This window comes from Neoarius graeffei, chromosome 2 (assembly GCF_027579695.1).
Source record: "Neoarius graeffei isolate fNeoGra1 chromosome 2, fNeoGra1.pri, whole genome shotgun sequence".
NCBI classification, from domain to species: Eukaryota; Metazoa; Chordata; class Actinopteri; order Siluriformes; family Ariidae; genus Neoarius; species Neoarius graeffei.
In genome coordinates this window covers 104,784,552-104,806,469 of record NC_083570.1, presented here as the reverse complement: position 1 = coordinate 104,806,469, position 21,918 = coordinate 104,784,552, and the positions used below count along the sequence as shown (strand labels likewise).

Below are 21,918 nucleotides of genomic sequence, written 5' to 3'. Positions count from 1 at the left end.
ATTATTATTATTATTATTATTATTATTATTATTAAAATCAGGATAAAATTAAATTTTGAATGGATCAACGGAATTCGTGGCAGCCATACAAAGGCACCTACAATATTTATATCATACGAGAGCTAAGCTAACTAGTAACATATTAGAACTATGTAACAGGAGATGTAAAGCAAATTCAAATCACAAGCAGCAATCCATTAAGTTCCAATCACCACAAAACATGCCCTCCCAACAAGTCTGAACACATAGGACTGTTATAGTACCTGGTGTTATAACAAGTCTAAAGACACCAGTAACCATGGATCATTAGGGAGGACATGTTATGTGGTGATTGGATCTTAATGGATTGCTGCTTGTGATTTGAATTTGGATTGATGGTTTATGATCTTTGTATCAAACCAGATATCTGGGGAAAAAAAAAACTCACCACACATAAGGTTATAGAGCTCGATGTTGGAGAACGGCTCAACCTCAGTCTGAAAGTTAAACTTGGGGCCATAACTAAGAAACATTGCCTAGAATGGAGAAAGAGAGACACTGAGTGAGGGATATGTAGATAAATTAAGAGAGCGAGAGCATTAGAAGTAGCAATGACAGGCCATTTTTAAATCTAGTTATGATCAAGGAGTGTGGCATATCAAAATAAAGAGCATGAAGTTCTGAATTTAAAACTGGTTTTACTTCCCTGTAGGTTAAATAGAACAGAAGTTATGGCTGTTTTGAAATTTTCAGTTTTCTGATTTTTTTTTTCCATCAGTGTTATTTGGCCGCTTTTAGCAATATACTGTACATCCATCTCAAGAAAGTAAAGTAAAGCACCTTCAGGAGCAATCCTTGTGCCCAAAACATCTATCAATTACTCAGAGTTTAAAAATAACCTTTTGCTCTGGTATTTTTTATTTATTTTGAAATTAAATTGCATTATTTGCATAGGGAGATGGCATAAATTACTCAATTTCAACAACTGAGCAATGGCACAGCCAGAACTGTTGATTGTAGGTACTTTGCTGGTCATTATACCAAATCATTCAAACCCAACTAAAGATCTCATCTCATCTCATCATCTCTAGCTGCTTTATCCTGTTCTACAGGGTCACAGGCAAGCTGGAGCCTATCCCAGCTGACTACGGGCGAAAGGCGGGGTACACCCTGGACAAGTCACCAGGTCATCACAGGGCTGACACATAGACAACCATTCACACTCACATTCACACCTACGGTCAATTTAGAGTCACCAGTTAATCTAACCTGCATGTCTTTGGACTGTGGGGGAAACCGGAGCACCCGGAGGAAACCCACGCAGACACGGGGAGAACATGCAAACTCCGCACAGAAAGGCCCTCGCCGGCCATGGGGCTCGAACCCGGACCTACTTGCTGTGAGGCGATAGCGCTAACCACTACACCACCGTGCCGCCCCAACTAAAGATCATTAAGGATAATAACAATCTACATAGATTCCTTTTAAAGGTTTACATCTGTCCTCTCTGACTGTATTCTCTTCTCTACAACTCACCAAATTGGCATATAAACGCCCCTTATTGCACATGATGGCACAACAAGGCAAAAGGTGGCAGCACAGTTCCACACATTACTTTTTAGAGGGTGGCGCTAAAAAGCGCTATGTATTATACATTTTTAATCAAATGTGACTTCTTCAAAACAATATTATTAACATCCCTGAACCTTCTCTTTTTTGTCTATCCTCCAGAAGCCAATATTTTTATTGTTTTCCATAGCAGGATACACATCTATTGACTGTGACTAGAACTTCCGCTGTCTCTGGCCGGCTTCCGGTTTGACTGAAATTACTGCAAAAAAAGCCCACCAGGGGTTGTGAGTGTTCCCGACCTCTGGTATCGATTTCAGCCAGTGTCGACCAATAGAAAGCGAGCTAGAGCCTAATGTCACAGGGGTAGCACGTCATCGGCTTTTGACCAAAATCCAGCCTGGCCACGGCCAGTGGTTTCACCCTCAGCATTCAGGAAAAAGATCACCATGTCAAAATTAATCAGTATCATGCAAATTTGAGTGCATATTCTGAAAATTCAGGTTTTTTCCTATTAAATATCCAACTCTTGTGAAGCTGAACATACTTTTTATGTTGGTATATGGTGATCAAAAATTTGCAATTTATGATGTAAACAGATAGGTGCTTCCTGCATGGGAAGCGCTGCTGGCATTACTATTAGAAGGTCTGATAGTATGCTTGATACATGTGAAGGTTGCTTCGAATAATACAGAAACATAAGAACACATATAAACACATATACACATACCTGCATGTTCGAGTGATCATTGTCATACCCGTGATCTCCTCTCGAACAAAAACTGAGAGAACCTGGATAGCTGCAGAAAACAAACATATTATGTTCATTCTTCCACATACAAGCAGTGAAGGTAGGTGTGGCTAGTTGGCTCATAGTACCTCTCAAATAGCCAGAGTGAGTCAACAAGTACATTGACGTCCTCAATGCGTCTGCTATGTGCATAGTGGAACCGTTTGGGTAGATAAGGTTTGAGGTAGGGCTTTATCTTCTGATCAGGCTTCTTACACTACAAACCAAACACATTTATTATATCAGAAACACACTCTCTCACTATTCCTTCTTCACATATATTCTATCTTAAACCGAGACAGCAATCCAAAGTTGTGTTTTCTCTACTCAAACAGTGCTATGGTCTGATCAGATATGACATTATAAAAAATACTATTGTGTTTGTGGAGTCCTTTTTTGCAGAAATGTTTCAGTCATAATGAATTTGCCTGATTTTTTTTTTATTCAAAACCAGTACAGAGACAAAGATTTATGATGTTCCTACCGTCAAGTTGGCCACTAAACTTCCAGCATCAACTGCAAACAGAAAACACAAACTGGTTCAGTTATGACACAAACAAATCTAACTAAAGTGAGTACTGTCTCCATTCCAGTAAGGAATGAAACACTTGGAGTATGTGCAGGAAAATAATTAATGACAGGTTGGTGTGGTGCAGCTTGACATGAAACAGTCAAAAGCTGATTCCTTCCTTGCTGTGAAGTATTTTAATCATCCTATAACACTGCAATTTGCAACATTTTTTATTCATTCAAAGGCAACATACATGTCAGGAACATACCTTCTATTCACTTATACGTAGTTATATTACATGGACACTAGAGCTGTAACGATACGCCTCTCTCACAATATGATACATATCGTACTTTCTCAACACGATACAATTATTTACGATACGATATTATGCAAAGTGACATGGCACAAAAAATTGAATGTAAACTTAAATATTTTTATTTAAAATAAATCTTAAACAATAGTTAACAATAAAAAAACATCTCAAAATAAACTTCTACCTGAAGTATAATACTGCTTATTATGCTTAACCATAAAACAATCATACAATTACTGACTAGACAATGTGAGACATAAATGAGCTTCTGTTCTAACAGACAGCTGCATTTACTGAAATTCTGAGATAAACCTAACAAGCCAATATGGTATCTGCTCAATAAAACTTAAATGGTGCAAAAAAAATAACATTTATAACTGATATCTCAGTAGTGAAACGAACAAAACAAATATAATGATAATATTTTTCGTGAAAACAGAAAACATTTAAATTAAACAACAACCCTTAAACAACAAAACTATGGCACCTTAATACCAAATTGTTGCATTTATGCAAGAATGGTGTCCAGAAATCTCTGTGGAATGTCTTATGTATGAGATCATAATCATCTTAATTAAGTCTTATGATACTGTGCAGATGTAACATCCTGAATTGTAACATTTTTCTTGAGGAACACAAGCATATCAACATTAGCACTGTTCAGTGAAGCCCTTTGTGCTGTAACTATGTCACCAGCTGTAGAAAATACACGCTTACTTGAAACTGAGGTGGCTGGTATAGCTAACACGAACTTGGCAACGATTGCTAGTAACGGATATTTGTCTTTGTGTCCCTGCCACCAAAGCAATGGGCATGAGTTAAGAGACAAGACTGGTTCAGCCCTGTAATTTTTCAACTCCAGCTGTACACATTCTTCGAGACCTTTTCCTGCCTCTACTTTGGTTACGAAGACATCTCCAGATAAGTCATCCAAGGCACACTTCCTCTTTTTGGATTCAGGCCCAGAAAGTTTTTGGCCAGAGATTACAACATCCAGTTCAATTTCAAGTGCAGGAAGTGGAGGCTCTGATGATGTTGATGGCTCATCTACTGTTGCTGATGCAGTAGACCTTTCCTTCTTAAGTCTAGCCTGGTTGCAAAAAGTGAACTTGCTTTAGAAATATTTCACAAGAATCAATCACAAAATTTAAGTACTTAAGCTGAAAAGCCTGATTATAACTGCTGTCTAGATTAATCATTTCTTTAAGAATCCCTCCCGCCTCCCCTTCTAAGCACTCATTTCTGGTATTTGTCTTTGTGTCCCTGCCACCAAAGCAATGGGCATGAGTTAAGAGACAAGACTGGTTCAGCCCTGTAATTTTTCAACTCCAGCTGTACACATTCTTCGAGACCTTTTCCTGCCTCTACTTTGGTTACGAAGACATCTCCAGATAAGTCATCCAAGGCACACTTCCTCTTTTTGGATTCAGGCCCAGAAAGTTTTTGGCCAGAGATTACAACATCCAGTTCAATTTCAAGTGCAGGAAGTGGAGGCTCTGATGATGTTGATGGCTCATCTACTGTTGCTGATGCAGTAGACCTTTCCTTCTTAAGTCTAGCCTGGTTGCAAAAAGTGAACTTGCTTTAGAAATATTTCACAAGAATCAATCACAAAATTTAAGTACTTAAGCTGAAAAGCCTGATTATAACTGCTGTCTAGATTAATCATTTCTTTAAGAATCCCTCCCGCCTCCCCTTCTAAGCACTCATTTCTGGTATAGAAAAAATATTTTATACACTGCAAATTTTCTGAAAAAATTTCCTCTATTTTAAATGGAATTTTCATGTTCATACCTTTTCACCATGCATAAATAAGGTCTTCTGATACAGCTTATCAAACACTTCTTGCTGTTGGCTGTATGTCAAATGTGGGAGTGACTTGAATCTTGGATCGATGGCATTGGACAGCAACAGAAAGTCTTGAACATCTGGATCACTGTACCTGGAATTAAATTTTTCATAAATTTTATTGTTTATTTGACATTCTGATAATTTTTTCTTAAATCTTTTAATCCTTTTATAAACATATTCATAATTGATGTCAATATTTTTTCTCAAAATATAGGACTAATAAAAATATATGTTACAGATTTAGTCTTTGCGCCTCTCAAAATGTACCTTGGTCTGAGATCATTGGCCATGGCAGTCTTGGCATTGCTCACCAGAACTGAGTCACTGTCCTTTATCTCAAGGTGGGACATCAACTGTTCCTTCAGTGGATGAATAAGTGAGACAGTCGAGTGTTTTGTATCACACATTATATTTGTCACAGTTTTAAATGGCTTCAGCACTTCAACTACCGTATTTCTTCTGCATTTCTAACATCATCACTGGACAAAGTGACAATGTCCTTGACGTTCTTTTTTACTTGCTGTGATGAAAGTGTAGAGAGGATAGCTGGCTGTTGTTCTGTGTAACGGGAAACCATATCATAGGAAGAATTCCATCTGGTTTGGACATCACTGAGCAGTTTCTCCTCTTTCAACTCAAGTTTCTTTTGATTAGACTTCATGAAACATGTTGCTGTAGTGCTTTTGTGAAAAAATGCGACAACTCTTCTTATTCTTCCCAAAAGTCACTCCAACAGGGACACCTTCAGCCCTCTTTGAACACAAAGATTTATGGTATGGGCAAAACATCCAATATGTGGTGATAAGTTAGCCTCTTTCACTGCTTTCACAATGTTACTGGCATTATCTGTGGTAACAGAAGGTCCAAAGTCTCCTTGTCTCAGCTTCCACTCATCAATGCATTCCAACAGCGCATTGGCCAAGTGCTCTGATGTGTGACTTTCATTCAAAGGCCTTGTTTGAAGTGTTATATTGTTTATAGACCAGTCATTAGCAACAAAGTGTGCTGTTATTGTCATATAACTTTCAACTGCTCTTGAAGTCCATGAATCAGTGGTAAGAGCTACTGATGTTGCTTCTTTCAAATCTTGTTCGACACGTGCATGCACTTTCTTGTATAAACTTGGAACTACAGTTTCAGAAAAGTATGGTCTGCTAGGTATCTTGTATCTTGGCTCTGCCACATGTAGCAAATACTGGAAACCTGTGTTTTCTACCACAGAGTATGGTCTAAGACAGGGGTGGGCAAACTTTTTGGCTCAGGGGCCACATTGACTTTTGAAATTTGCCAGGCGGGCCGGGCCAGCACCGAATTCATACATATCAAACATAAACCGGAAAAGCTTTAGTGTTATTGTAAGGCCTTCACTGACAGAGACCCAAATGCAGATCAGATTAACATTTATTTTAGTTCTCAGTCAATAAAGGCAGAGCAGAAAAATGTTTGCAGTTCAATAGATTGGCACTGGATCCATCCAGAAAAGTAACACACACACACACACACACACACACACACACACACACACACACACACACACACACACACGTGACAGTAAGAAAAGTAGCACACTTAATTCTTAAATTACATCTTTGAGCTGCCAGGATGAGTAGGATGCCAGTGTATTTGTATATTTGTAGCATTTTATACATACAACTAAATTGCATATTATTAAATTGAACTAAATTACATATCAGTACATATCATTTTTGTACATTTCACTGAACTTGTAGATTTACACCTGAGTGTTGGTTTTTTTTTTTTAACCATCCACTTCCAGCCTGCCAGTACAACCAACCACCATTAGTAGGAGAGGCACCACACCATTCCAAAATGTTTGCAGTTTAACAGTTTGGGTACCACACCATGCCAACATGTTTGCAGTTCAGTGGTTTGGCACTGGATCCATCCAGCCCACAAAATCAAACAAAACAGTTCAAGAAAGCAAAAAACTCCAAACTGGTTTTCAGGTTCAAAGTCACTCACTGAAATATTTCCAGTCCTCAAAAAATCAAAACACAGGTTCCAAACAGGTTTTCATATTCCAAAAGGCCACTCATAGATCAGAATAACCTCCACAGGCAAAAGTCCAGGAACAGATATAAGCAGAAGCAAGGTCAGCTGCTCATAATACACCTATAGACCTCTTGCAGTCACGTGACCGAATCCCGGCTGGAATGTAAACAGCCACCATCTTGTCGGTCAACAACACAGCTGAATATTGCTGCACTCATATACAAAATGGATCAATTTCAACCGACGGACTACGGGCTCATTTTTCTAATGAACAGATAACTAGATATATGTCTAAAATAAACGACCTACAGATTAGTGACCCTTATCGATTACCGGACGTAGTTTTCACGACCGTGTCAGTGGATATTGAACTGCCAGGTGGAATACCCAGATGTGTATAATTACCTCATTAACTTTCCCTCGCTGTTCAGTGGTGAAGCACTGCATGCTTATAAATCTCTGGACAGTTATCTTTACATAAATTCAGGATTTGTCAGCCCCCCTCAGATGTGCCATCTTGTAAATAAGAAAATAACAATCCTCATTAGACGGGTAAGTCGCTTAAGTATTGAGTACTAGTACTGATACTAGATATATCAAGGTAATCGGAGAGGTGTGTACAGACAGCTTTAGTGCAGATGTAGTGTAAAGTGTGTGAAGCGTATCACTGTCTTTCCTGCCTGCTGTACATTGTTGATGTCTGCCAGCTTGAGTTCAGTTTTAGTGCAGAAACTACATGGCAGAACTCCATGTTCTGAAAAGCCACAGAAAGTCTGCTATTAAAATGGCTGCTTTGTGATATTTGGCAGAACGTGTAGTGGGTTTTTTTTGTGTGTGTGTGTGTGTGTGTGTGTGTGTGTGTGTGTGTGTGTGTGTGTGTGTGCGCGCGCGCGCGCGCACGTACTCTAGGACAATGCTCTGTGGGTTTAGGTGCAAAGCCTAACAGAATGTGTGCATTTATTTTGTTGGTAGCATCTCATTTGTTTGCAAAGCCTATGAAATTTCAAAATTCTGTCCCAAGTTGTGTCACTAAACACACACGCGCGCGCACACACACACACACACACACACACACACACACACACACACACGTTATGACCACTTTTCCTGTGTCTGACGCTTGTTGAACTGTGCAACTAAGGTTGATCCAGAACTCGTTCGCGCATTTTCTCACTGTGTGTTTAACGGTGTTCCTAGCTGATCTTAAAGATGCTAGTGTTGCTTGACTTGGATGATCTTTATAAGATTCGGTAGTGTCGGTAAATTGCAATGGCGGAAATATGGCGTTTGACCGGCAAGATGGCGTCTGTTTACAATCTGGATCGGCTGTGACGTCACATGCAAGTGGTCTATAATAGCAGACAGGGACATAAATGAGGGGCGGAGCAGACACCCAAAAGCACATGGTACTTAAAAACAAACACCAGCACTACAGCAGCCACCCACAACAACCAAAATTACTAAGAATTATACTTTTTATATTATTATGTCTGTAAACATGTGACTACCATCTTATTACAGCTCCAACATAGTTTTAAAAAGAGAAAGTGTTAATACTCACATTCACTCAGCAACCGCTGAGCTGTATTCGTCCATTCTTGCGCTGACTGGTTGTTAGCATAATTAGCATGCTTGGAGGAAAAGTGCCGTTTGATGTTATATTCCTTTAAAACTGCAACGGTTTCTTTGCAAATAAGGCATACAGCCTTTGATCGGACTTCAGCAAAAAAAAATTTAGTTGTCCATTCTTTATTGAACACCCTGCACTCACTGTCCACTTTTCTTTTTTTAGGACCACTCATTGTAAAGTTTTATCCTGTGTTCTTGAGATCATCAGTGGCACGGGCGCCAGAATGACTTCCATGGCACGCGCTGCACCACTCTGCAAATGTAATCTCGCATGAATACGACTGACTGGAATGACGGATCTCTAGAACACCTGTCTACATGATAACACTGAAGCTTATAGTTTATAGATCTGCTCAATCACGTTTATATGATTGTCTTCCGCGGGCTGGATTAAAAACGCCAACGGGCCAGATGTGGCCCGCGGGCCATAGTTTGCCCAGCTCGGGTCTAAGATCACATGCAATATAAAAGCCAATGGCTCTAGTCAGAGCTGTTGCCTTCTGGCTTGTTGGTCCCAGACTTGATGAATGAGAAAACAGATCCTCAATTTTTTTTTTGATGCTGCTTACCAATACTTGTGCTGCCTGAAGACCCTGTACTTTCCTGAAATGTGGAGTCACTAATGGACGCAACTTTCCTTTCGTTTGTTGTTATATTGTGTTTCTGCTTTAAATGTGTCGCCATATTCAACGTATTTCCAGCTTTATAGCTAACAGCTGAGTGACACAGTTTGCAAATCGTTTGCTGTTTAGTGCCTGCATCTTCTCAAAAGCCAAAATACTTCCAAACTTGCGATCTGAATTTTGCTGGGGCCTCTTTAATCTTTATCGCTGATTCAGATTCGTTACTATCAGGAGTATCAGCCATTTTATAAAAAGTGCTGACTGATTTTCTGTAACAGTTGATCTGATTGGATTACAGTAAACAATTTAGCCAATAAAAAGAAAGGATAGTAAACTGGTGGGAATATGTCTAAACTTTGAACCGAGCCGAAAAATGTCACTGTCGTATCGTGCTCCGAACCGCAGGTTTAAATCACAGAGTTAGGTGCTCCGCGGAGTACCGTTACAGCTCTAATGGACACAAGTGTTTTACTGGGAAATACACCACTTGTATTTTTCATCCGAGCTCCATCTGGGACATGGAGAACCAAAACCGTGACATAAACCTCGATATGTCACTCGTGAGGAAATTGATGAATTGTTTTGATAAATTTAGGTACTTTTTGTTCATGAATGTGTCTACATAATAATAATAAAAAGAAAATCACATGCTGGCTTGAAGATATGAAGTTTATCTTCTCATGTTGAAAAACTCTCATTTATCATATGAAATACATCATGGATCTGAGTGACATATTTAAATAATATTGGCTGGCTTTTTTTCATGGTATATCAGATATATTCCATTCAGCTAGCATGCTATTGAATGAGTTGAAGATGAGAAATTGAATGGAATATATCTGATATATCATGAAAAACAGCCAGCCAATATTATTATTATTATTATTATTATTATTATTATTATGCATAGACTACCGTTCAAAAGTTTGGGGTCACCCAGACAATTTTGTTTTTTCCATGAAAAGTCACATTTTTATTTACCACCATAAGTTGTAAAATGAATAGAAAATATAGTCAAGACATTTTTCTGGCCATTTTGAGCATTTAATCGACCCCACAAATGTGATGCTCCAGAAACTCAATCTGCTCAAAGGAAGGTCAGTTTTATAGCTTCTCTAAAGAGCTCAACTGTTTTCAGCTGTGCTAACATGATTGTACAAGGGTTTTCTAATCATCCATTAGCCTTCTGAGGCAATGAGCAAACACATTGTACCATTAGAACACTGGAGTGATAGTTGCTGGAAATGGGCCTCTATACACCTATGTAGATATTGCACCAAAAACCAGACATTTAGTAGAATTTAGCTAGAATAGTCATTTACCACATTAGCAATGTATAGAGTGTATTTCTGATTAGTTTAAAGTGATCTTCATTGAAAAGAATAGTGCTTTTCTTTCAAAAATAAGGAAATTTCAAAGTGACCCCAAACTTTTGAACGGTAGTGTAAATACACATTCCTTTTGGGTGTTCAACTCGTCTTTCTCTTTCAAAATTCTTTCAAAATCTTCCATATTTAACGAAGCAAGCCTCTCGGCCATGTTTGTTTACAAATTATCACAGTTGCTCGCTAGTGCGGAAGTTTTACGCCTCCGATGTGTGATGTCATGTTGTCTTGACAACCATGCAATATCATAAACCATATTCAATGCTCATTCTCCATTGGGTAGAGTGAGGTAATGAATATAGAATAAGTGATATGCTAACAATATTGCATGCTATCAAACCAAATGAATGAAACCCGCTACATGGGAATAGAACACGTTTTTATACCATCGAAAAAGTGTCCTGTATGTAGAATATTTCCTGATATTTCACTCTGATTACATCACTCCCAGTGTTTTTCTGCTGACTAGATGCATGTTGTCAAAATGGAGAACCGGTTCAAAATTTAAATTCTTTTTAATTAACTTGCATTTTTTTTCTGGATGTATCCATACAATATAAAGAACATTACATGGTGGCGTGAAGATATCAAGTTTACCTTCTCGCATTGAAAATATTTTCACTCGCTCGCTTTGCTCACTCATGAATATGTTCACCACTCAAAGATCAACTTCATATGTTCACACAACCATGTAATATCCTCTATATATTTAATGTTAAGATACATCCCAATTTAAGATTTGATCCACAATATTTTTGAAAAAATATTCAATGAAGAAAATTTTACCAAAAACAGCATTTTTTTTATTCTTTATCAACTTAAATATTAATTTTGTTAAATTAAAACAAACAAACAAAACCTTCTTTAATTTTCTTCATAACCAACAATAATTATTTGCTCACATTTATAAATGCTGAAGTAAATTATAATAGCCTATTAACAAAAATATTCCTTTTATTAGAAATGAAAAAAGTTCATCCAAAATAGGCCTTTTTTCCTTCTCTTTTCTTTAGTTTCTGTAGTCTGTAAAAAGAGAGCTCAGATTTCTTGTTAAATCTATTTGTATAGTCAATCACACAACAGCTCCTAGACCTGTTTTTTTTTTTTTTTTTTGTGTGTGTGTGTGTGTGTGTGTGTGTGTGTGTGTGTGTGTGTGTGTTTTCGCAGCATTAATGCTGTGTTACTTCCACCTAGGGTGAAGTTACATGTATTCCCTTGATTGTACATTATTGCTAAACAATGTAATTACAGGCAGGGAAAAAAAAGAGGATTACGCAGCCTGATAATAATCATGATTCATTTTTTTAATTTCATCTATTTGAATCATCATAAATCCTACACTTCAGTTATAGCAGTTGTAAACAGTCATTCCCTCAACAGCCTTTCCTTTTTCTCCCTCTTGACAAGAATGAGACATAACTACAGCTTTTTACATAACCAAGAACCATTAAAGTGTAAAGTTTTCAATCCTAAAGATTGAAGTTTTTAATAGATAGATAGATAGATAGATAGATAGATAGATAGATAGATAGATAGATAGATAGATAGATAGATAGATAGATAGATAGATAGATTAGCAAAAACGTTCCCTTTTCATTACTGAGGTTAAGGTTAGGTTTAGGTGCAGGCACAGCATTAACTAACTGCAATAATAATGATGTCAGTGGAAGGTCCTCACAAGGATAGTGAACCAAACGTGTGTGTGTGTGTGTGTGTGTGTGTGTGTGTGTGTGTGTGTGTGTGTGTGTGTGTGTGTTTATGTACTACTGATGACCAAATGTCCCCACAAGGATAGTAAAATCTGACAATTTCAACCTTGTGGGGACATTCGAATGGTTCCCACAAGGAAATTGCTGTCGTGTTTTATAAATGAATGAATGGATTGATTGATTGATTGATTGATTGATTGATTGATTGATTGATTAATAAGCAAGCCAAAACCTTTCCTTTTCATTACTGAGGTTAAGGTTAGAGTTAGGTTTAGGTGCAGGCACACCATTAATTAACTGCAGTAATAATTGTCAATGGAAGGTCCTCACAAGGATAGTGAGACAAGTGTGTGTGTGTGTGTGTGTGTGTGTGTGTGTGTGTGTGTGTGTGTGTGTGTACACTCACAGCTGATTTCTTCATTCACTGCTCTGATTCGACCAAAAGGTCCCTGGTACACTGAGAGATGTGAGATGTCACCGATGAACTTCTGTAGAACCTCCTTTCGGTCACAGCTTGTTTCTCCCATTCCTACACACACAGGATCAAATGTGATTTCCTCTGCAGTTTTGATGACTTTTCAAATATCTTACAGACTAGAACAGATTTTCTTCTTGAATTGCCAAGTATTTGGCTCCCTCCCTCATGCCCTAACCACAGTTTCAAAGCCTTTACTCATCTCCATTTCCCCAACACTCAGGATGGTGTTCCATTGTTGGGTTTCTGCAAAGCATAGCACCTTGTGCCAAAAGAGGTAAGTTTTCATCTCCTCAGACCAGGGAACTGTTCCTCACATTTTTCCTGAGACAAGTTATGATGTGCATCAACCATCCACACATATAGCAGTTGAGCACTGAATAGAAGCACCTGGCTGAGTTATATCTCTGACTGACTGACACTACTTTATAAGCGTTAAAGGGAATTCTATGACCTAAAACAAAATGATGAAGCTCCAGAAGATGCTGCCCTGGGGCTTTTCCTGTGCATAGAAATTAATGAAACTACAATTAAATTACAGTGGAGCGCTATTATAACATGGTATTTGGGATCCAAAGAATCCAACCATGTTGTGAGTGAATCTGTGTTATAACAGGATGGAAAATCTGGCATGGCTCAAGCAGAAAACATTCTATGAGCTTTATTTTTTGAGATAAACCAGTCCCCTGAAGATATCCAACAAAGAAATTTGCAAGAACTATGATTGTTTGTACCATGCTGATAACTTTTTTTTTTAAATTGTTGCCTGGCAATGTCTCATCTCATCTCATTATCTCTAGCCACTTTATCCTGTTCTACAAGGTCGCAGGCAAGCTGGAGCCTATCCCAGCTGACTATGGGTGAAAGGCAGGGTACACCCTGGACAAGTCACCAGGTCATCACAGGGCTGACACATAGACACAGACAACCATTCACACTTACATTCACATCTACGGTCAATTTAGAGTCACCAGTTAACCTAACCTGCATGTCTTTGGACTGTGGGGGGAAACTGGAGTACCCGGAGGAAACCCACACAGACACGGGGAGAACATGCAAACTCCGCACAGAAAGGCCCTCATCAGCCACGGGGCTCGAACCCGGACCTTCTTGCTATGAGGCAACAGCGCTAACCACTACACCACTGTGCCGCCCCGGCCGGCAATGTAACAAATAATATATAATAAAATATTTTGCCAAAATCTTATATTATAAAATTATAATAGCAGTGAGAACAATATGGACCATTGCATAATAATTATTAATAATGCATGTAATAACAAGTAAATGAGAAGTGCTCAAAGAATAGAATGATGATTATCGTGCAACAAGCACAGTTCAGGCAAAGTGCATAAAGCAGCACATTTTAGTCCTTGGTTTTACTGAAAGTTTGTAACTTTTGTTTGTTGAAATCTGGTGCAAGCCTGTGGTCAGATGATATGATGCATGTTTTGTAGATACATGACATTCACAGCAGAAGTATTGTTGCATTTTGGGCAGTGGGCAGGTACCATCCTTGACCGCCATGCAATGGAGTAGTAAGGCGTTTCCTTCCCTCCACTAGCCTGGGATGATGCCTTGAGCAAGCACTAGCAACCCCTCACTCCCTCTAGTCAGGGTTATGACTGAAGACTGGATTTGGCAGACTGTGCAGAGGAGACCACCACCTGGTGGTTCAACAGGCAGGAAGGTGGACCCAGCAAAGCACTTGTGGAGCACGATCAGGGCACAGTGCAACACGTAGAACACTGTTGGCCATCCACTGCATCCCAACCTAGCTCCAGCCATCTTGATTCTGTCTTGCCCCTGGACCCAGTTAGGTTGGAACGAGAGAGTGAGGCTAAGGGCTGTGCAACTCTCCCTCACTCTATTCCAAGTCATGCACAAGTCCATCCATCCATTATCCATAACCACTTATCCTGTGCAGGGTCACGGGCAAGCTGGAGCCTATCCTAGCTGACTATGGGTGAGAGGCAGGGTACACCTTGGACAAGCTGCCAGATCATCACAGGGCTGACACATACAGACAAACAACCATTCACACTCACATTCACACCTACGGTCAATTTAGAGTCACCAATTAGCCTAACCTACATGTCTTTGGAACATAGATCCCTGTTCTTTAAATAAAACAGGGTGCCCACTCACACCTGATTGTCATCCCATTGACTGAAAACACCTGACTCTAATTTCACCTTCAAATGAACTGCTAATCTTCGAGGTTCACATACTTTTGCCACTCACAGATATATAATATTGGATCATTTTCCTCAATAAATAAATGACCAAGTATAATATTTTTGCCTCGTTTGTTTAGCTGGGTTCTCTTTATCTACTTTTAGGACTTGTGTGAAAATCTGATCATGTTTTAGGTCATATTTATGCAGAAATATAGAAAATTCTAAAGGGTTCACAAACTTTCAAGCACCACTGTAATCCATAATGTGTAATAAAGATAGCTATAAAATTTATTATTATTATTATTATTATTATTATTATTATTATGTTGCCATTTTACTGTAAACCTATGCATTTCTCTAATTACTCAATCATTAATGGTGCAATCCTGTCAATTTTTTTTGCAGGTGTTAATTTAAAAAAATAATAAATTATATTATTTATAAGGGCGGCACGGTGGTGTAGTGGTTAGCACTGTCACCTCACAGCAAGAAGGCCCCGTGGCCAACGAGGGCCTTTCTGTGTGGAGTTTGCATGTTCTCCCCGTGTCCATGTGGGTTTCCTCCGGGTGCTCCGGTTTCCCCCACAGTCCAAAGACATGCTGGTTAGGTTAACTGGTGACTCGAAATTGACCGTAGGTGTGAATGTGAGTGTGAATGGTTGTCTGTGTCTATGTGTCAGCCCTGTGATGACCTGGCGACTTGTCCAGGGTGTACCCCGCCTTTCGCCCGTAGTCAGCTGGGATAGGCTCCAGCTTGCCTGCGACCCTGTAGAAGGATAAAGCGGCTAGAGATAATGAGATGAGGATAAAGTGGCTAGAGATAATGAGATGAGATATTCAAAATCATTAGAGACGTGAAGATATGCATGAGAGAAAAGGGGAATGAAAGACAGTCGGAGCAAGACGGAGGACATGTGCATGAATGAGGGTGAGGACAGTGGAATGGTACAGCTACCGTACAAGGAATAGAGGTGATCAAAGCAGAGGAGTTCAAATAACTGGGGTCAACTGTACAAAGTAATGGAGAGTGCAAGAAGGTTGGAATGGATGGAGGAGAGTGTCAGGAGTGATTTGTGACAGAAGGTTGCCAAAAAGAGTGAAAAGGAAAGTGTACAAGTATAATATTTTTGCCTCGTTTGTTTAGCTGGGTTCTCTTTATCTACTTTTAGGACTTGTGTGAAAATCTGATCATGTTTTAGGTCATATTTATGCAGAAATATAGAAAATTCTAAAGGGTTCACAAACTTTCAAGCACCACTGTAATCCATAATGTGTAATAAAGATAGCTATAAAATTTATTATTATTATTATTATTATTATTATTATTATTATTATGTTGCAATTTTACTGTAAACCTATGCATTTCTCTAATTACTCAATCATTAATGGTGCAATCCTGTCAATTTTTTTTGCAGGTGTTAATTTAAAAAAATAATAAATTATATTATTTATAAGGGCGGCACGGTGGTGTAGTGGTTAGCACTGTCACCTCACAGCAAGAAGGTCCGGGTTCAAGCCCCGTGGCCAACGAGGGCCTTTCTGTGTGGAGTTTGCATGTTCTCCCCGTGTCCGCGTGGGTTTCCTCCGGGTGCTCCAGTTTCCCCCACAGTCCAAAGACATGCTGGTTAGGTTAACTGGTGACTCGAAATTGACCGTAGGTGTGAATGTGAGTGTGAATGGTTGTCTGTGTCTGTGTGTCAGCCCTGTGATGACCTGGCGACTTGTCCAGGGTGTACCCCGCCTTTCGCCCGTAGTCAGCTGGGATAGGCTCCAGCTTGCCTGCGACCCTGTAGAACAGGATAAAGCAGCTACAGATAATGAGATGAGATGAGACTTTAAATTTACAGCTTTTTTCTGTATGTGGGCTGGCTGGCCAAGAGCGAAACTGCTAACTCACCGTGATCAGCCACAATGATGATGTTGACGCATTCATGAAGGTTGAGCTGTTTGAGTCCGTTCATCAATTGTCCAATCACTTTGTCCACTCCTTGGATTGCACTGATCAACTAAAAGAAAGACGTAGCAAATTAACATGAGACTTCCAAGAGGTGGTTTTATATTTACATACTGAAATGAATAAAAATATAAAGATATACTGAGATGTTTTTTAAACTAATCTCTACCTTCAACCTGTAATGTGTGGGGTAAAACATACTTACTGGAAAGTCTTCATAGTAAGTTTTGTAGTCTTACTAGAATTGATCTGTTATCATAAGAGAATGATTTATTGCATAAAAAGTGTAGTGCTGTTCTCATACAGTTTAACAGTTTCGTTGTTGTGAAATGTTGTGTGATTGATAGTGTTATGGAGCTCCTTCGTAATAAGTGTTACAATGTAGTCATGGCGCACAATACAATGCACAATGTTCTCAAATAAACAGAGCAGCCATTCAATATGTGTGCTACTGTGTCCCTCTCTCAATTGCTGTGCAGCAGACAATATGGTTCGTGTTTCGATGGATACCAATCGGACAGATTAATAAGTTCAACTTGTATAGTGCCTTTCTTACACCCAAGATCACTTTACAATTACCAAAAAAAAAAAAGTCCACCAAAAAGGGTCAGGATGTAATTCCAGTGGCATAGCTGTCCACAGTCCCACCAAAGGGCACACAAAGGTATGTCCCACACTGCCTGCACAGCCGCCATGACGCCATTGAGCAACATTGCCCAGAACACTGCACCATGGATCCACAAAGTGAGCACAGAAGCACCGCCACACAGAGCAGTGTTATGTCCCGAACCACCTGCACAACCACTGGGCAACATCACCCAGAACAACACACCAAGCACAGAAGCACCGTCACACAGAGCGCTGGACAACCCCAATGTTAAAAGAGCAATGAGCTCACTGTAGTCCATAGAGAGGAGCACAGGTGTCACCCATGGCGGACCAATGCCCATAGGAAACCAATGCCCAAAACTGGGTCCGGAACTATGCCACAACTGGTGGACAAAACATTCAAACAAAGAACAAGCATCAAACTATACAAACGCAAAAAGAAAAACAAAGGGTGGGAGGGGGAAGAAAAATAAGATTGGCTTTAGTGAGCAGTGCATGATTGATTATAAACTTTTGAATATCTTCATGCAAAGTCATATGTTTAAATGCTAAGTGTGACACACTGTGATCAGCATGAGGGAAACAGGTACGTTTCCCCTATAAGAAAAAGAAAGAAAGAAAGAAAGAAAGAAAGAAAGAAAGAAAGAAAGAAAGAAAGAAAGAAAGCACAACTTTATTCATCACACACTTGTGAAATTCCTCTCTGCATTTAAACCATCTGAAGCAGTGAACACACACATGCACACACACGTGAGCAATGAGCACACACACCTTTTTTGGTAATTGTAAAGTGACCTTGGGTGTAAGAAAGGCACTATAAAAGTTGAACTTATTAATCTGTCCGATTGGTATCCATCGAAACACGAACCATATTGTCTGCTGCACAGCAATCAAGAGAGGGACACAGTAGCACACATATTGAATGGCTGCCCTGTTTATTTGAGAACATTGTGCATTGTATTGTGTATCACGACTACACTGTAACACTTATTACAAAGGAGCTCCATAACACTATCAATCACACAACATTTCACAACAACGAAACTGTTAAACTGTATGAGAACGGCACTACACTTTTTATGCCATAAATCATTCTACAGTATATACCCAGAGCAGTGGGCAGCCATGCTAACAGCGCCCGGGGAGCAGTTGGGAGTTAGGTGCCTCGCTCAAGGGCACCTCAGCCCAAAGCCATCCCATATTAACCTAACCGCATGTCTTTGGACTGTGGGGGAAAACAGAGCACCCAAAGGAAACCCATGCAAACACAGGGAGAACATGCAAACGCCACACAGAAAGGCCCCTGCCAGCCACTGGGATCGAACCTAGAACCTTCTTGCTGTGAGGTGACCATCCTAACCACTTACACCACCATGCTGCTCACAAAAGTAGCCCAGTGCTGAATCAGGCAGGATTGAAAATAATTAATTTTTGCTCTTCTGGAATTTTGAGCATTCAGATATTGTGTTCTCACCAGTGTGATAGTAGCCTCCACTATGACGGTTGAATCTGTGACAAGCTTGGTGCTAACCGCTAATGGCTGCTAACTGCTAATGGCTGTCCTGTTGGGTTCTCCAACATACCTGTAAGTTTGCGTGTTTGCACAGGTCGTTCAAATCAAGCCAGTCAGAGTGTATGCCAAAGCCTGGGGTATGGGTACTGTTGTAGTCAAGACCACCTAAACCGAGACCAAGTCATGACCAAGACCAGACTGTATCGAGATCGAGACAAGACCAAGACTTTGAGGAGTTGAGACCAAGATAAGACCAAGACCAAGGCAGGGTGAGACCGAGTCAAGACCAGGACTATACCAGTGTGTGTGAAGGGGGTGGGGAGGGGTGACGGCTGTTGACAGTAATGAAAATTTCAAATTTGCGATGAGTCATGATTGTATTTGAAGCAGGAAGTTTTACATCCAATCACAGTAACGATGTTAACAAATAAATCAAACACTGCACAGGCAATCTAGTGAAATCCTGACAGTTGTGGTCTTGACTGGTCTTGAAATAAAATCCTGAGTCCTCTATGTCTGAGACCTAGACAAGACCGAGTAAAAATGATGAGACCAAGATGATACCTAGACCTTCAAAAAGTGGTCTTGAGACTGGTCTCAAGTACTACAAGACTAGGTATGGGTATCTAATTTTCCATTGGCCAAGGAAACTGCTGTTCTCTAATGTTGAGTAGGGGACCTTGCATTTTGTTAAGTGTAGGACAAGTGAAGCTTGTGCATGTCTAGTTCATGCACAGCTGAGTCTTCTGCATTCTTCAGCATTCCTCTGGTGGTGATATAAACCATTTCTACATGCGGAACTCCCAGCCCTCCCTTTCCTGTCCTGTGGAATGTCATGTCTCTCATTGAGTGTGTATTTAAACCCATTGGTATTTTTAAGTTCGTTTCTTAGACAAGGATTTTAAGATCGTTACCTTGTTGACAGTTTCAGCATGAATCTTCCGCCTTCCTCAGAATTGACACCAGATGTCAGGTGGTGACATGCCTTATCAGCTGATGTTACGTTACGGAGACGTGAACGTCCTGTCCGATTTGACAGGTAGTTCACGCCTCCTGCTGTCAGGTCGCTCCCCCAGGACGGCGCTCCAGGTGTGTGACAGCGCATACGCTCCCTCATCCCGGTTTATCGTCCTTTGTGCCCGCTTGCGTATCTCCACTGCCTCTAAAATCCAACGCTGGTATCTATTTTCTTCAGCGCGAATGACTCTGGCCTCTTCCCAATTCATTATGTGATTTTGTCGTTTGCAGTGGTCTGAAATGGCTGATTTTAGGTTTTCTTGGTGTGCTTTTTTCTTTTTCAGATCTTGTGTGTCTTTTTGTTGTTTCTTTCTCACATTCTATTTAGTGTTCTTTCCTTCGTGTATGGAAGCATCTGCCCGTTTCACCAATATAGACTTTGTTACATGAATGGCAAGGGATTTCATAGATGACATTGCATTTGTTGTCCGGTTGTATTTTGTCTTTGGGGTGAACTAGCAACTGTTGGAGGTTCTTGTATGGTTTGACCGGGGTGTTGATATGATATTTCCTCATGGATCGTTGGATGCATTCTGTGAGTCCTTTTATGTATGGTAGTGTGACAAAGCCCCGGTTTGTTTTTTCGGTGTTTTTTCTTTGTTTGTTTTTTTCCTTTGTTTGTGTCTGTAGTTTCCCTTTTCGGATTGCCCACAGTGGATATTAGCAGTTTTTTAATGCCTGTTGGATGTGTTGGTCCTCCTCCTGTCTGTCTTTCTCCTCCGTGATGTTCTGTATTCGGTCGTATAGTGTTCTGATTACTGACATTTTGTGTGCGATGGGATGTTCAGATGTCCAGAGAAGATATTGGTCGATGTGTGTAGGTTTTGTGTATGTTGTAATTCTAATGTTCCCTTCTTCTGTGTGGTGTATTTTTAGGTCCAAAAAAGCTATTGTCTTGTCCGTTTCCTCTTCGTGTGTGAATTTGATGTTACCTGTCTTGTCTATGGAGTTTAGGTGATCCGTGAGTTGTTGTGTGTGGCCTGTTTTGGTTATTTCGAGGATGTCATCAACGTATCGTTTCCAGAAAATGGGTTTGCAGTCGTCCGGTGCTGTTTCTATGGCTCGGGTTTCCAGATCCTCCATGAAAAAGTTGCATAGAGTGGCAGATAGCGGGTCCCCCATTGCAAATCCCTCTTTTTGTCTGTAAATTATGCCTCTGAATTGGAAATATGTGGAAGTCGAAATGAAATGCAACAGTTTTGTTATGTCCTGTGCTGTAAGTTTTGTGCGTTTTTTCAGGGTTCTGTCTGCTTTTAACCGGTTTTCTACTATGTTGAGTGTGTTTGTGACCGGTGTTTTTGTAAAGAGGGATATGACGTCATGTGATACGAAGATTTCATCCTTTTTTATCTTGATTTCCTTTCATTCTTTCGCCAGTTGTTTTGAGTGTTTGCAGTGGTATTCCGTAATAATAATAATAATAATAATAATAATAATAATAAGTTGAATTTATATAGTGCCTTTCAAGAAACCCAAGGACGCTTTACAATTATAGACAAAGAAAAAAAAATAAGTAAAAAATAAAGAAAATAAAAATAATAATAAAAAAATAAATGAATAAATAATAAACAATAAAAAGTAAAAAGTCCACCAAGTAGGGGTCAGGATGTAATTCCAGTGGTGTAGCAGCCACAGTCCCACCAAAAGGCGCATGAAAACAAGCCCCACATCTCCAGCACCGCCGCCGTGACGCTGTCAGCAACATCGCTCGAGCACCACGCCGTGGATCCACAAAGCGAGCAGAGAAGCTCCGCCATGCAGAGCGCTGGCGTGTCCCAAACCGCCTGCACAGCCGC

General features: G+C 39.9%; 1 protein-coding gene across 1 annotated transcript in view; it reads right to left on the bottom strand.

Moving 5' to 3' along the window:
• The window catches only part of LOC132870623 (venom phosphodiesterase 1), a 217,302-nt gene that overhangs the window by 95,383 nt on the left and 100,001 nt on the right, over positions 1 to 21,918 (bottom strand). The window contains exons 12-17 of the mRNA XM_060904353.1: positions 16,927 to 17,035; positions 12,782 to 12,904; positions 2,823 to 2,854; positions 2,428 to 2,555; positions 2,279 to 2,348; positions 428 to 515 (exon numbers count right to left, since the gene is read on the bottom strand). Of these exons, the coding sequence (XP_060760336.1) occupies positions 428 to 515; positions 2,279 to 2,348; positions 2,428 to 2,555; positions 2,823 to 2,854; positions 12,782 to 12,904; positions 16,927 to 17,035 (550 nt within the window). The remainder of the gene's footprint in view (positions 1 to 427; positions 516 to 2,278; positions 2,349 to 2,427; positions 2,556 to 2,822; positions 2,855 to 12,781; positions 12,905 to 16,926; positions 17,036 to 21,918) is intronic.